The sequence below is a fragment of the Aspergillus affinis genome (assembly GCF_023601865.1).
Source record: "Aspergillus affinis strain CMG 70 chromosome Unknown NODE_32_length_299506_cov_85_929706, whole genome shotgun sequence".
Classification (NCBI taxonomy): Eukaryota; Fungi; Ascomycota; class Eurotiomycetes; order Eurotiales; family Aspergillaceae; genus Aspergillus; species Aspergillus affinis.
Window position 1 is genome coordinate 141,603 of NW_026515813.1, and position 12,755 is coordinate 154,357.

General features: G+C 51.2%; 4 protein-coding genes across 4 annotated transcripts; 1 reads left to right on the plus strand and 3 right to left on the minus strand.

The window, feature by feature from the left end:
* Positions 1-443: 443 nt before the first annotated feature.
* Positions 444-2,870, minus strand: KD926_006295 (DUF3405 domain-containing protein; the record flags this gene model as incomplete). The annotated part of the gene is made up of 1 exon (XM_053099275.1): positions 444-2,870. The coding sequence occupies one exon, from the start codon at positions 2,868-2,870 to the stop codon at positions 444-446; it is 2,427 nt and encodes an 808-aa protein (XP_052956939.1).
* A 2,282-nt stretch (positions 2,871-5,152) lies between these two features.
* KD926_006296 (uncharacterized protein) lies at positions 5,153-6,195 on the plus strand (the record flags this gene model as incomplete). Its single annotated transcript, XM_053099276.1, has 2 exons — positions 5,153-5,155; positions 5,248-6,195. The coding sequence occupies 2 exons, from the start codon at positions 5,153-5,155 to the stop codon at positions 6,193-6,195; spliced, it is 951 nt and encodes a 316-aa protein (XP_052956940.1).
* Positions 6,196-6,813: 618 nt separating this feature from the next.
* Positions 6,814-7,624, minus strand: arfA (putative ADP-ribosylation factor; the record flags this gene model as incomplete). Its single annotated transcript, XM_053099277.1, has 4 exons — positions 6,814-6,906; positions 6,962-7,027; positions 7,100-7,344; positions 7,477-7,624. The coding sequence occupies 4 exons, from the start codon at positions 7,622-7,624 to the stop codon at positions 6,814-6,816; spliced, it is 552 nt and encodes a 183-aa protein (XP_052956941.1).
* A 2,270-nt stretch (positions 7,625-9,894) lies between these two features.
* On the minus strand, positions 9,895-12,062 carry KD926_006298 (uncharacterized protein; the record flags this gene model as incomplete). Its single annotated transcript, XM_053099278.1, has 8 exons — positions 9,895-10,239; positions 10,299-10,691; positions 10,746-11,071; positions 11,125-11,238; positions 11,292-11,574; positions 11,638-11,677; positions 11,737-11,765; positions 11,823-12,062. 8 exons carry the CDS (start codon positions 12,060-12,062, stop codon positions 9,895-9,897), a joined length of 1,770 nt encoding a protein of 589 aa, XP_052956942.1.
* Between the last annotated feature and the right edge of the window lie 693 nt (positions 12,063-12,755).

Consider the following 12,755-nt stretch of genomic DNA (forward strand, 5'->3'; position numbering starts at 1 on the left):
GGTTTCTGCGCTATGGTCAAGATTGGAGCTTGGCTTGTTTATAGGTGTTTATAGGTTCTTAGGAACGTGTTCGTCTATCTCGACACAATCTCATCTACTGAGTTCAACTTCATCCTCTTAATCTCGCAAATTCTTTATATAGAACATGACTATCTGTCTTGTCATTCAAATAGAAATAATATTCATAGCAATAGTTGTCATATACAGGCCAGTCGTCGGATCAACAAGTAGTAATATCGCTCTGTAGTTCAACGCCAGTTCGCCTGTCCTCGTATGTGTCACATGTAGAAAAAGAAGACCGCTGATATCTTGAAAACGGTCCGTACATAAATCTTTCAATCATCACGTAAAAAAAAAAAAAAAAAAAAAAACATAAGAAAATAAATCCTCTTCAGCTTTGTTTTTTTTTTTTTTTTTCCTTTTTTCCAGGAAAACCTCGTGTCCTACTCGGCTGGCTCGTTACCTTGTGCACCATCATCAATAATCATCTCCACATCCTTGACGGGATGGAGAAGCATCGGTGGAAGACACATTCGCCCCTCCCCGGCGAGTTCTTCTTGCTCGCCTCCGTCATTATCAACCTTGTAACCCAACCAACGTCTCCAGAGGTTGGGAGAAAATCCGGCAGAGTAAAACCACGTAGTCCCTTTAAAGTTATGCTCCCGATCACCAAAAACCGACGTGCGAGCACCGCCCGACGCCCCGTTCCGACCAGCGTTGAACACGGCTTCGAGATACTGGGTGGGCCATTGGCGGTCGATATACACCGAGTGTGGAACGAACACGGCCTTGTACCCATGATGCAGAGCCGTCGTGGCAGGCCACATTTCCGAGAACATGGTGTGACGCTTGATGCTCGTCTCCTTGTGCATCGTATGCAGCAGCTTGCGAGACAGCCTAGACGCAGTGATAATAGCCGTGCGACGTGGCGGCATCCCGTTCTCGCGGTTGTATCCAGTCACGTCGTCCCGAAGAAGCCAGGTCGTACTCTCGGGGTCGTAAAGTGGGTTGAAAACAACCAAGTCGGCTTCCTCCCCCACGCCCCATTCGTATCGATCCTTGTCGACGGTGGTCGGGGGGATTCCGTCCCCATCCATCTCAAAAATATCGCGCTCGTCGGGTCGATCGGGGCCCCAGATGGGTCGATCACCCTGTTGGTGAGAGACTTTTTTATCGCCGGTGTTCTGGCCGGGCTTGGCGATGCTCCACATGTTATTCGGGCTGTTGGTGCCAATTTCGGTCTGCACCCGAACCATTTGCCGGAAGTCCTCCCAGGTGCCGTGGACGGAGGGGACATAGAAGCGAGCGTTTCTCTCCCAGAGGCCTTTACGCGGTTGCTCGCGCGCCCAGTTGATGACCTTGTCGAAAAGGTGATACCAATGGCCCGTGTATCGAGTATCCATCTCCCAGTTCCAGTAATAGTCATACTCGGGATGCTGGTGGGCGAAGTACTGCAGGGACATGTAGGTGCTGCGGTACACTCCATGCACGGGCAGTCCGCGGGTCATCGATTCCTCCAACCCGGGGTAGATGAGGGCCATCTGGCGCTCTGACCAGAGCGTCGCTAATCCCCGGAATTCCTGTGGAAGTGCGTCTTTCAGAACGCGCTCATATATATCATCATCGGCCCAGATCTGCAAATTTTCATCTTTGACATGGATCAGAAAGTGCACAGTATACTCTCCCCCGGAGAGCAAGGAAAGCTCTGATATCAGAGACCGCATGTACATCACATCTTCCGGGGTATATTGATAATCATGCCAGGTTCGGATCACGACAGCCGTTCGAGGCAAGCCAGTCTTCTCGCTTTGAGACTCCTGGTCATCCGCCGTCGTGGAGTTACTGTCGCTTCCCTTTGGCACCCCGACCGGCATGGAGAGAAAACGCTCTGCACGCGGGTCCGGTAGGCCACGGAATCGATGATTGTTGGTGGCCTGACAACGGTCTTGGGCAGTCGCCCAGTCAACCCGGCGGAAATCGACAGGCGGGAAATCATCCCAGACGCGCTCTGATCCTTCGCGATGGCCCTCCAATCCGGCTCCAGTGCCGCCTTTGCGGACACTATAGCCCAAGCCATATGGGCCGAGGCGACCGAAGCGATCGAAGCAAACATCGTCCTGAATCCCAAGCATTTCGTTTGAACCCATTGCGGCATCAGGGAATCCGCGGGGTACGCCGGGGTAGTGTTGAACCAGCGGAATGCGCATTGTGTTGTCGGCATCCAAAAAGCAGTCGTGCTTCTCGCCATACTTTGCGATGTATTCCGCTGAGTGGTAATCGGGATAAGGATTGAATACCGAGCTGGAAAATGTGGAAGTGGTTTCATCCCGGGCTTGCACGGCAGTCTCATTCGTGTTGGTGGCCGCGGCCGCGGCCAGTTCTTCCATGTTGTTGCTGGGAAACTCGGGGACATCGTCTTTGCGAGAGACCAGAGTCCGAAGACCTCCGTGGTATCGATTCAAGAAGGGAAAGCTCTCCCATTGAGGGGGCTTCGAAACCGGTTTGGGTATTTCTAGGTCGGCTTGTTTGGCAGAAGTTGAGAGAGAAAATCGGAAGAGGGTGATGACAAATAGGACCAGGGCTCCAAGCAATGCGAGACAGAGCCATCTCATAATACGATTGGGAACTCGATAGAAGCCGGCGCCAACTCGAGTGCGCCTTATTGTGGCACCTCCCAACATGGGACGATATGAAGCGGCTGTTGAAGCGGTGCCAGACGAAGAAGCGATCGAGTCATCGCCACTGTCCGAGTCGAACGAGCTGCGGCTATCCTGGCGATAGTGACGGCTGTAGCGCGATGGCTGTTTTTCGATATCTATCCTGGGATCGCTGCCATCGTAGGCCGAATACCTTCTCTTCTGTCCCTTCATGTTTCTAGTTTAGAAGGTGAGCATCGAAAGCAGGTAGGCAAAACTAGGTTTGTTGGAAAAGAGTGTTCAACGTGATGACATCGATGTTCTAGAATGCGCGGTCGATGGTCGTTGACACTTCGGATCGGAGCATCAGAAGTTAGAGCACGCTGGAATGCTCGAGGAATTCGAGATCAATGACCCGAGACTCCGCAGGAAATGTGCTTCCGACCGATCTGCGGAATGCAAGAAAAACGATGGAGGTGGATCCGGAATGAAGGGGAACAAGAAATAAAATATGTGCCGACGAAGATGTTCAAGGCTCCAAAGGCTCCGTCAAGAACGCTGGCCCGTGAACAGCGACTCCAAGTGGACTGGTCGATGAGACGGTGATAACGGAGGCGAAATCAACACAGCCGTGGCCCCAGCAACTATCGGTAGTATATCCCCAGGCGTTGCCCAAGAGATAGCCTGCGCTACGCATTAGGGCGGGCCAGGGCGTCTTGGCAGAGACCGACCGGAGATACTGTGCGGCCGTCAGCACGACTGACAGGAGATGAGAATGGTAATTGGGGTGATGCAGTGACAGACAGCAGACAGCAGACAGGAGATACCGTAGTAATAAAGATGAGATGATAGAAGAACGAACAATGTCGATACTATAATACAGGATATACTACGTGAGAAGGAAGTCCTCCCGGAATGGCCCATTCGGGTCAAGCGTGCTCGATGTGCCCGATACGGATTAGCGCCTGTCTATATGACGCTAACCGTTTTGGATGCCTGTTTGACTGGTTTGACTGGTTTGATTAGTTTGTTCAGCTTGCGGTGTGCACCAGGTAGAGTATAGATAGGATTCCTACAAAGAGAACTCATTCTCTAGTTGATCAAAAGACACACTGAGCAGTTAGAAACAAGTCCTCTCAGTCAAATGTCTACGAAGGCGATGCATAAGGCCTTCCAGCAGCCCACCTCACTGTGACGAACTAACCAAGAACCACTATATAGAGCGATGCGCGTACCAAGTCGTTGACTTGGTATTCTGGTCTTTTTAGTAGCTCAGTCGGTAACCGTCCTACAGACCTACTGAACGGTCTTGGCGGGTAGAAGCGCACCTACCCACTGCCAAGCCCGTGACACTCACCGTTTGGCTTCGTTTTGTCTAATTCATGGCATTTTCTCGCTTCTTCGGCGCTGCAGTCCCCATGAGATCTCCTCTTCCTATTCTGTCGAGAAAGTTGATCAGATACTTACTCAAACCCAGGAATATACCTACCACACCGTAGGATACATCAGATGCCGCACCGCTATCCCCAAAGCGGCAAGAAAACTACATCATTGGCCCCGGTGGAGTCCCGCCATGGAAGCCGTTCGCGGCGCCCCACTACTTAATAGTTACATTCCTGGGGTTCAAATGATTCACTCAGCAGGATCTGTACGGCGGACAGAGTAAGGGAGACAGACTGGTCGAGTCAGTCCTACTCATTGCCAGCCGAGAGCCTGTCTGACCGACCAAGCTAATCCGCTCATCCATCCACTCACAGTGCAGATAATGCCAATCCCCGAGTCCATCACACATTTATCTGCGTACGGTTTAGTCCCAAAGGCTGATCACGAGGTCGGGCTACTCTCCTGTGTCCTCTTGAGGATATAGAACGACATCCCAGATCCCCCCGCAAACCTTATTCCTTATTCACGAGGCTCCAAAACATCCATGGCTCGGATTAGATTTGCCACGCGATGGAAACGGGGGAGGACGGATTCAGCAAGCCATCCGGATGATTGACATCAGTCTGACGGAATCGGAATGCGACCTTGCATTAAACCACCTCAGCTCTTGCTGTAGATATGGGACATCGCTAATAATCACTGCCGTCAGCACCGGGAGATATTCTCAATTCAGCTGGCTCTTCTTGGCCTTTTCTTTGTAGGTCTCACTCAGGCTTCTATTCCTGCTTGCCTGCCTCTCCGCCTGACTGACTGTGCTGGCAGGATCCGGTACTTTTGTTCGATGGATACGTGGTTGGCTATGTGATTTCATTCAAGGGGCCTGAGAACAGCCATATCCACCCTTGCTTATAACCTGCCGTTATCTGTCTCTCTTCTTGAGATGCGAGCCCGGTCCGCATGAGTTCACGGTCTGGAGAATTGACTGGAATCGGCCATACAGAGATAGTACTTATATCATATCATATCTCTTTTTTCCCTCCGTTTGTTTTTTCTAAACCCATCCCCTCGGATCTGCCTCTTCATATACATATAAAGATCGCTCAGGGAGGTTCCGAGTAGATCATACTCATATCATGGTGTGTGCACACCCTACCTCCCCAATGTATCACTCCACACTCCACCATCCCTTAGGATCCATATCACATCTAACATCCATCCCACCCACCAGGACACTCCATACTCTCCACCAGCCCAACCCCCAATCTACATCACCAACCCGACCATCCCCCCCACGCCCAAACCCACCCACCTCATCCCCCTCCCTCTGATCCTCCTCATCCCGCCAACCCTGCTCTTCCTCCTCCACGCCATCCGCAAAGACTACCGCGCCTTCCTAGCCCTCGGACCCGGCGGCACCCCGTCTACCCCAACAGGCTACCTCCGCATCTGCATCCTTCGACTTGTAGCCCTCCGGAATCCGTTCTCTCCGCCTTCGATTCCGAAGACGTTATCGCCGAAGACGGGATATTTTGATCCTTGTCCTCCAGCAATCCCCTCTTCCACGGCTCCATCCGCACCAGCAACCCAGAGCAAGAACACAGACAAGGACACGAACAACCACGAAGGCGTTAAACACCCCAACCGAAACAAAAACCACCTCCCCTACCGCCTCGGCCCACCCCCGCTAGTGACAGGACTCGCACCCCAACGGCAACTCACGCAACGCAGCACCGCTCAGATCTACACGCATCTCACCCACAAAATCGAGGAGCTCGTCCTCGCCAACCCCCAAAAATACATCCTGGGGACATCATGTTTCGAAAAACATAGTACGGGGATATTTGCCTCCTCTTGCACCACAACCACCCCTTCAACACCTTCAGTGGAAGAAAAACACCGCCGAACGACCTGCAACGGCGAGATCTGTCACAGTCACCCGATCGACGGGAGTTTGCATCTCACGCTCCATCCGGCGGATGTGAGGGTGCTGATCGAGCGAGGATGGGGCCAGAGGCATCCGCTGGCGTGGGAGGAGACGGCGCGGCGGTGGTTGTGCGGGACGAGGTTCGTGCCGGCGGGGTTCGTGATGGTGTATGCGCCACGAGACGAGGATGAGGTAAGGGTTGTGATGGAGGTGGTGAGGGCGGCGGGGTGGTGGGTTAGTGGGGAGAGTTAGTTGGTTAGTTGATTGGTTGTTGATTGAATGTTTGGGGTAGAGGGGGGAGATAGACGGATGGATTGGCCTGGTGAAAGGGGTGAGTCTGGACTAATGGTCTTCAATGCTAGACATCTCGCGGATGGAGATCGCGTTGGACCGCGCGTGACCGTAAACCACCTACCTAGGTACCAGCCAGCTATCATAAACCGTGCATGACGCAATCTACTCCTGAAAAATCTCAACGTAACCCGTCGGTGGATCATAAATATTCAAGTCTTGACTGTAAGTGAACACGTAGGAAAATCACAAAAGAAAAAGAGAAGAAAAAAGAAAAAAGAAAATCACAAGCACACACATGAAGATGGGGGGATTTTGAAAACGGCACACACAAGAGGTAATTCGTTTCGGATCGACGCCGGGATGAAAGAAGAAAAATAAAAGCTAATAGCATAGAGGAATGTAAGAGCCGTTAGAAGAACATACAAGCAACCACCAAAGGGGGCACAATATCAACCCTTTTTTTATCCCTACGCGCAAGGTGTCTTTTGCCGGCCCCGATTGTTCCCCGTCCATCATCTCCCAACTCCCAGTCAACAATCCAGGTATTTCTTTCCACTCATCATATTAGGGCACAATTTAGTCGCGGTTGACCTTCCGCAGGGTTTCGGCAAGCCACTCCAGACCTTCGTACAGACCATCTCCGGTGGTGGCGCAGGTGGATTGGATGTACTGACGTAACGTTAGTCGACCGGACGAAATCAATAGAAGGGACGGGCAAACTTACCCAAGGACGGCGGGTGAGACTTTGCAGACCCAGCTGCTGGGTGATTTCGGCAGGGCTCATGGCATTCTAAAGACACGTCAACATATTCATTCGGCCAGCGGGACCACACGCGATGCGATCATGGGATGGGAGACGTACGGGCAAATCTTGCTTGTTGGCGAAAACAAGGAGCAGAGCATCACGGAGCTCATCTTCGTTCAACATGCGCTGCAACTCCTCCCGAGCCTCGACGATACGGTCACGATCGTTGCTGTCGACAACGAAGATAATACCCTGGGTGTTCTGGAAATAGTGTCTCCAGAGAGGACGGATCTTGTCCTGACCACCGACATCCCACACGGTAAATTGAATGTTCTTGTATTCGACGGTCTCGACGTTGAAACCTGATCATCCATCTCATCGTCAGCATTGTGCAAATATATAGATCGGAACCGTAACACGCGCGAGAAAAAGCGCCAGAGCCGGGCAGGAACCGAGCGAGCAGGATAATGGGAGGACAAGGACAAAAGACTGACCGATTGTGGGGATGGTGGTGACGATTTCACCCAACTTCAGCTTGTACAGAATGGTGGTCTTTCCGGCAGCGTCGAGACCGACCATCAGAATACGCATCTCCTTGCGACCCCATAGTCGGTCGAACAGCTTCGAGAAAGTGAGACCCATTTTGGCGGTGGCGAGATCAAGTCGAGGTCTAGAAGGAAAAGATGCGATGTCAGATATGACGGATCAAATAAATAACGGGAGCGAGCCTGAGCAAGGAGAGGGGGAGGGGGATAGGTAGGATAGGATAAGACGAGAAACCGTCGGGCCAGCGTCCCGAACAAGCCCAACGAATCCGGTGGAGGTTGACAAACCCGACGAGTGGTGCAACTAGGGTGGTGGTGGTGAGACGGGGGGTGGGTGGAAGAGAAGTGGTGGTAGTGGAAGAGGAATGGGGAGATTTGAGGTGTGGACGAAAGGGAAGCGTGATCACGCCGGGGAAGAACAATCAGGGGTGGTTTTAGTGGGAAAGGGTTGAACCCGTGGACGGGAGAGGATCAGGGCGGTCGATAGATGGGGGGAATCACCGACAAGCAAACAGACAGGAAGAGGACAGACAAGACTTACCAGTTACCACAGGCAATGATGAAGCTCAAGTAGAGAGAGGGTCGTTGATCGAGATTGAGCCCGGGACAAGTCGGTATGGAGCAGCGACTGTTTTTGTCGACGTTGGAATTTTTGGGCGTCGAAATGCCAGGGAGAGAAATTCCGTTCGCCGGCGTAGCCTCCGTCACTGCGAGAACCGCCCGGTTACCGTATGGTAAGTTTGCTTCTATAGACCTCACTATAATGTGGTATACTTCAGGTATCCTGTATCCTGCTGGTATACGAACAGAAGAAAGAGGTGGACAGATGCTGTTCGTCCCGGATTAAATATCTCGACCCAATGATCACTGCCTAATCACCCTTTGTCGATGCATCTTCTGATCATTCCGGCGTTACCATCTGGTCACCAAAAGAGGACACGGTGTTTCCCGTGCCTTGGAGCCTTAGTCAGTCCGCGCTGACGACACATGGAGATGGAATCTACAGCCTTACTGTACGGAGTAGTGATAGTGTACTGTACAATGTACAGGTACTCAGTCCCTGTCTCCTGGGCTTTTCTTATACAATCCTTCTAACCCTCTCCTCCAATTCATCATTCAATATGTTTGTGACTCTTGATTAATGAATCCAAGAACAAGACCAGGTCCAGAATCCAGACTGGATTCCCACCAGACCCTCCGGAGTCCTGATAGGCCCCCGACCAGCCTGGAATCTTCCCCGTTCCAGTGGATCTCCGTCGGTGGCTCTGGCACAACTTTCGTCTTTCTTCATATCTGGCCAGAGATCCCTCTTGATTTGACTGGGAAAAGGGAAGGGGGGCGCTGCAGCCCCCCGAACCACTTTTTTCCCCTTCTACCAAGTAGCCAACGTATGTACTCCGTTCACTAACTAATCTACGCGTCACGGGCATTCTTCATCCCCTTTTTTTTGCCATCCAGTCGGAACGCATACTAGGTAGGAGGACAGATCAGCCGGTTGGTCTTGGTCTACCATGTGACATGAAAACAGTTGCCACGTTTTGTGACGAAAAGTGGTCCGCCCTACAGAACGCAGCCAAATGATGGGGAAAAAAGAAGATATCTTGGCTCCGTATCTCTCGAAGGTTCTCTGCATCAAGTTGCCCTGCTAGCCTTACAGTATTATTATTGTTAGTTATTCGTACTCCGCCCCTAAGGTGGATACCTGCTATTTTACATACCTTGTACTTTTGTAACCTGGCCGCATAGACAGGCTGCACCCGAGGCTCAGCAGGGGCAAAGGCGGTCGAGGGTCCACCGATAAGGGTCACCGCTTTTGTTGGACTTGGATTAATCTGTCGCCCGGCTATATTTAACGTGTTCCTCCTTAGACCGGCTTGGTCTAGCTCGGATGGCAAGCGAACTAATAGTATCCGTGCTAGACGATAGACTACGGGACTAGTGGACTAGGTAGGTGCTACTAGATGGTCGCGGCAGGTGTCAGACAGTCGGTTTCATGGTATACGATTACGAAGTATTCAAGTTGTAATAGAGTCATTGATTGGAAAGTTATTGTCTGCCAAATTTCTTGTCATTATCGTTGTGGTCTCAAGTCTTTTCGTTTGGGCTCTATGACCGGATTGTGGATTGCGTTGTTGAAAGTAGTGGGGCGCAGGACCAGGTAGGGATAGTCAACTGAATATATGTTTGTCGGATAGACCATATAATGACATTCATTGGCCAGCGTTAATCATATCTCGTGAATCTTCAAATGCAATCTCTAATATACAAGCGCTCGATATTCTCCCCTATCTTCGTTCCTCATCATAGTTAATGCATCGTTACCTGATTAGCAATTCCGAAACTCTGAATAACCATTGGCCGCGACCGTCAACGACCAGTCGGGTCAACTCCCTCCCGCCGCTGCGCCAACCGGTCCTTCGAACTGCGGAAGAACGTCCGGAACAGCGATTTGTAAATAGTCTTGCCTTCGATCGTGTCGCTTAGGTATCCGAACATCGCGAGCATCACGACAGACAGAAACATGATCACGCCGAAGCTGACCCAGTATTGGACGGTCGTGTACACGTGCTTCACCCCCTTGAGTTCGGTGGAGAAGTACCCGGTCATCAGACTGACGGGCAAAAACAAGATGGTCGCCTTGGCCAGCAGGACCGTGATTCGCGTCAGTTTCTCGACCGCCTGCGAGTCTTTGAGGGCGATGAGGTTGAAATTCTATTTCTTGGGTTAGTGGTGATGACGAAGTGAGGAGAAAAAAAAGGGGGGGGTCTTACCAGGAAGGTTAGAGATTCCTTTTCGGTCAAACAGGTGTCGATCTCAGATAAACAGTACAGCTTGATGCGGTCGAGCAGTCTTTCAAAGCGAGCGACGGCCGTAGAGCTCAGTTGGACGCCAACCTGGGTGTCTGGGATACTCGAAAGACTGAGATTGCTCTGCAGAGTCGACTGTCGAAGATCCACAACGTCATGGTCGCCCACCATGTGTCCGATCGGGAATGTGGTGCGAGGGTTGCGGTGCTCGTCACGCAACACACGTTGTCTTTGCAGAATCCGCATCATGATAAGCTCATAGCTCTGATACAGACGCTTCAGAACTGCCAACCGTCGGCCCAGCCAGTGCAGCTCGTTCACCAGCTCAACGACTGGTTTGGATAGCATTTGCTCTCTCTATCGTGCTGTTAGAGATTGGGTTGTATCTCAAACTGGGATGCAGGTTCCTACCAGGGTATCGAGTGACCTTCCGTATGCATGCTCGCGCTTTGCTACCAGCGCGTATGTTGAAATCCAGTCATCAAAAATGTAATAAAAGATCAGACTAGCACCGTCCTCTTGTTTGATGCTCGCCTGTTCGGGACCACCGCCATGAGCAGGTCGTACTCTAATGGTAACCAGCGAGTCACTCTCGGATGAGGCAGAGTGCTGTTTTGACACGCCGGAGAAGATGAACTGGACATTTCTGCGGATCACCCCAAGAACGGACTTCAGTTCGCTCGGGTCTGGTCCGTATAAACCGGGGAATGGGTTCTCCTGCATGGAAATCACGGTGCCTTGGGTGATCAGCATCAGTAAATATCCACTCAACTGAGAATATAACACATACCATCATCGCATAAGATAAGCCATGACCATAATCGTCGTCCATCTGGCAAATCTTTCCCATTCGACGTTTCCACATTCGGCACGATGTACAGCGAGTTATACCCGACGCAAGTATCTGGATCTCAAGTCAACCCACGCAATGATTGAATCCCCAAAAGAGTGTCATACATTTCTGACCGTGGTCGACGGAGCAAAAGTGCCAGATTTGATTTGTCACATGCGCAAATGTGAGGCCCCTAAAGGATGCAACTGCTCTTAATTCCTCCGGGTCGACCGTGTTTTTCAAACCATGTGCTTCTTCTAGATCATCCATTCGAGGTACACGGGGCGATTGATCGATGGCTGCGGTTTTCGGAGTTTTCGCCTCTGCCTGGGATTTCGGCCGCTCGACCGGGTCGGTGCACATCATTCCTTGTAAACGCTCCGAGACACCATATTGGCTGGTGATCGCCTGGGTAGGTTAGTAACCCGGAAATTTTTGACGGATCGTAATCTTTGACAGGGATTTCCGTACCTTGATAATGTCTTTTTGCTCTTCGGGATTCCAAATGTTACTGGGAATTATTAGCGCGCATTTAAGAGACTCAATCCATAAAAAGCCATCGCAACTCACATCCATCTGGTTCCAAAACACTTGGGCTTCTAGAAATACCGCGGGGTTAGCATTGTATCCAAGCGATCTTCCATTAAGCGACCTACGGGTTTGCGCAACAACGACGCGATGTCATCATGGTTGAGATTCACTGCACACCAAGCATCGTCGTTACCGAAATCCAAGACGAAATTCTGGGTTTGCGACGATTGCAAATGCGCTAGATAGCCTCGGAAATGAGTCTCATCGTCAATGTCACGGAATCCCCTCTGGATGGCGGGGCTGTTTGTGAAACTAGAGTAGAAGGCGTGGGGAGATTGAGAGTGCGGTGCCGAAGGTTCAGTCATGCTTCTGTCAGCCTACAAGAGAGCTGAAGGAAGGCAGTGTTGATAGTCCAGAAAAGAAATAGACCGGAGGAAGCTCAAGCGATGCGGAAATGCGATGCAAAACAGTCGAGATGCACGGTGTAGAGAAGAGAGAAGTAGAAAAAGCAAACGGTCGAGGAAGAAGAGCTGCTAAATACATGAGCGCGTGAAATCTAGGCAGAGCAACTTGAGGATAGTCAGCCTCGTGCTTGTCGCCGGGCAAATGACCGCAGTCATTTGGCAGCTGGATCCAGCAGATTAGCGCCGATAGTACTGAGTTAAAGTAGATTACTCGACAGGGGTCGCAGCAGATGACTGGTCGGCGATACACGAGGGGCTCGACGGGTTGATGATTGCCCTCTTGGGTTAGTCCGGCAGGCGCATCACAGGACCCCGGATCTACTATATGTACTCTATCTTACGGACTGGCATGATGTAATCTGTCCCATCTCCCTCAGAATCATGGGGTTCCCACTTTTAAACACAAGGTGCGTAGTAAATGTACTCTTGATATCACTCGGGAAATGGAATCATTGACTACCTATAGACAAGAAAGTGGACACTGTTTTGATCTTTGGACGGCAAAGCACCAGTAGAAACTCAACCATAGAAGTCGGGAGGTCTGCGCCTAAACAGTTTGCCAGTGTAATTTCTCATTTGACATATTCTGGAGAA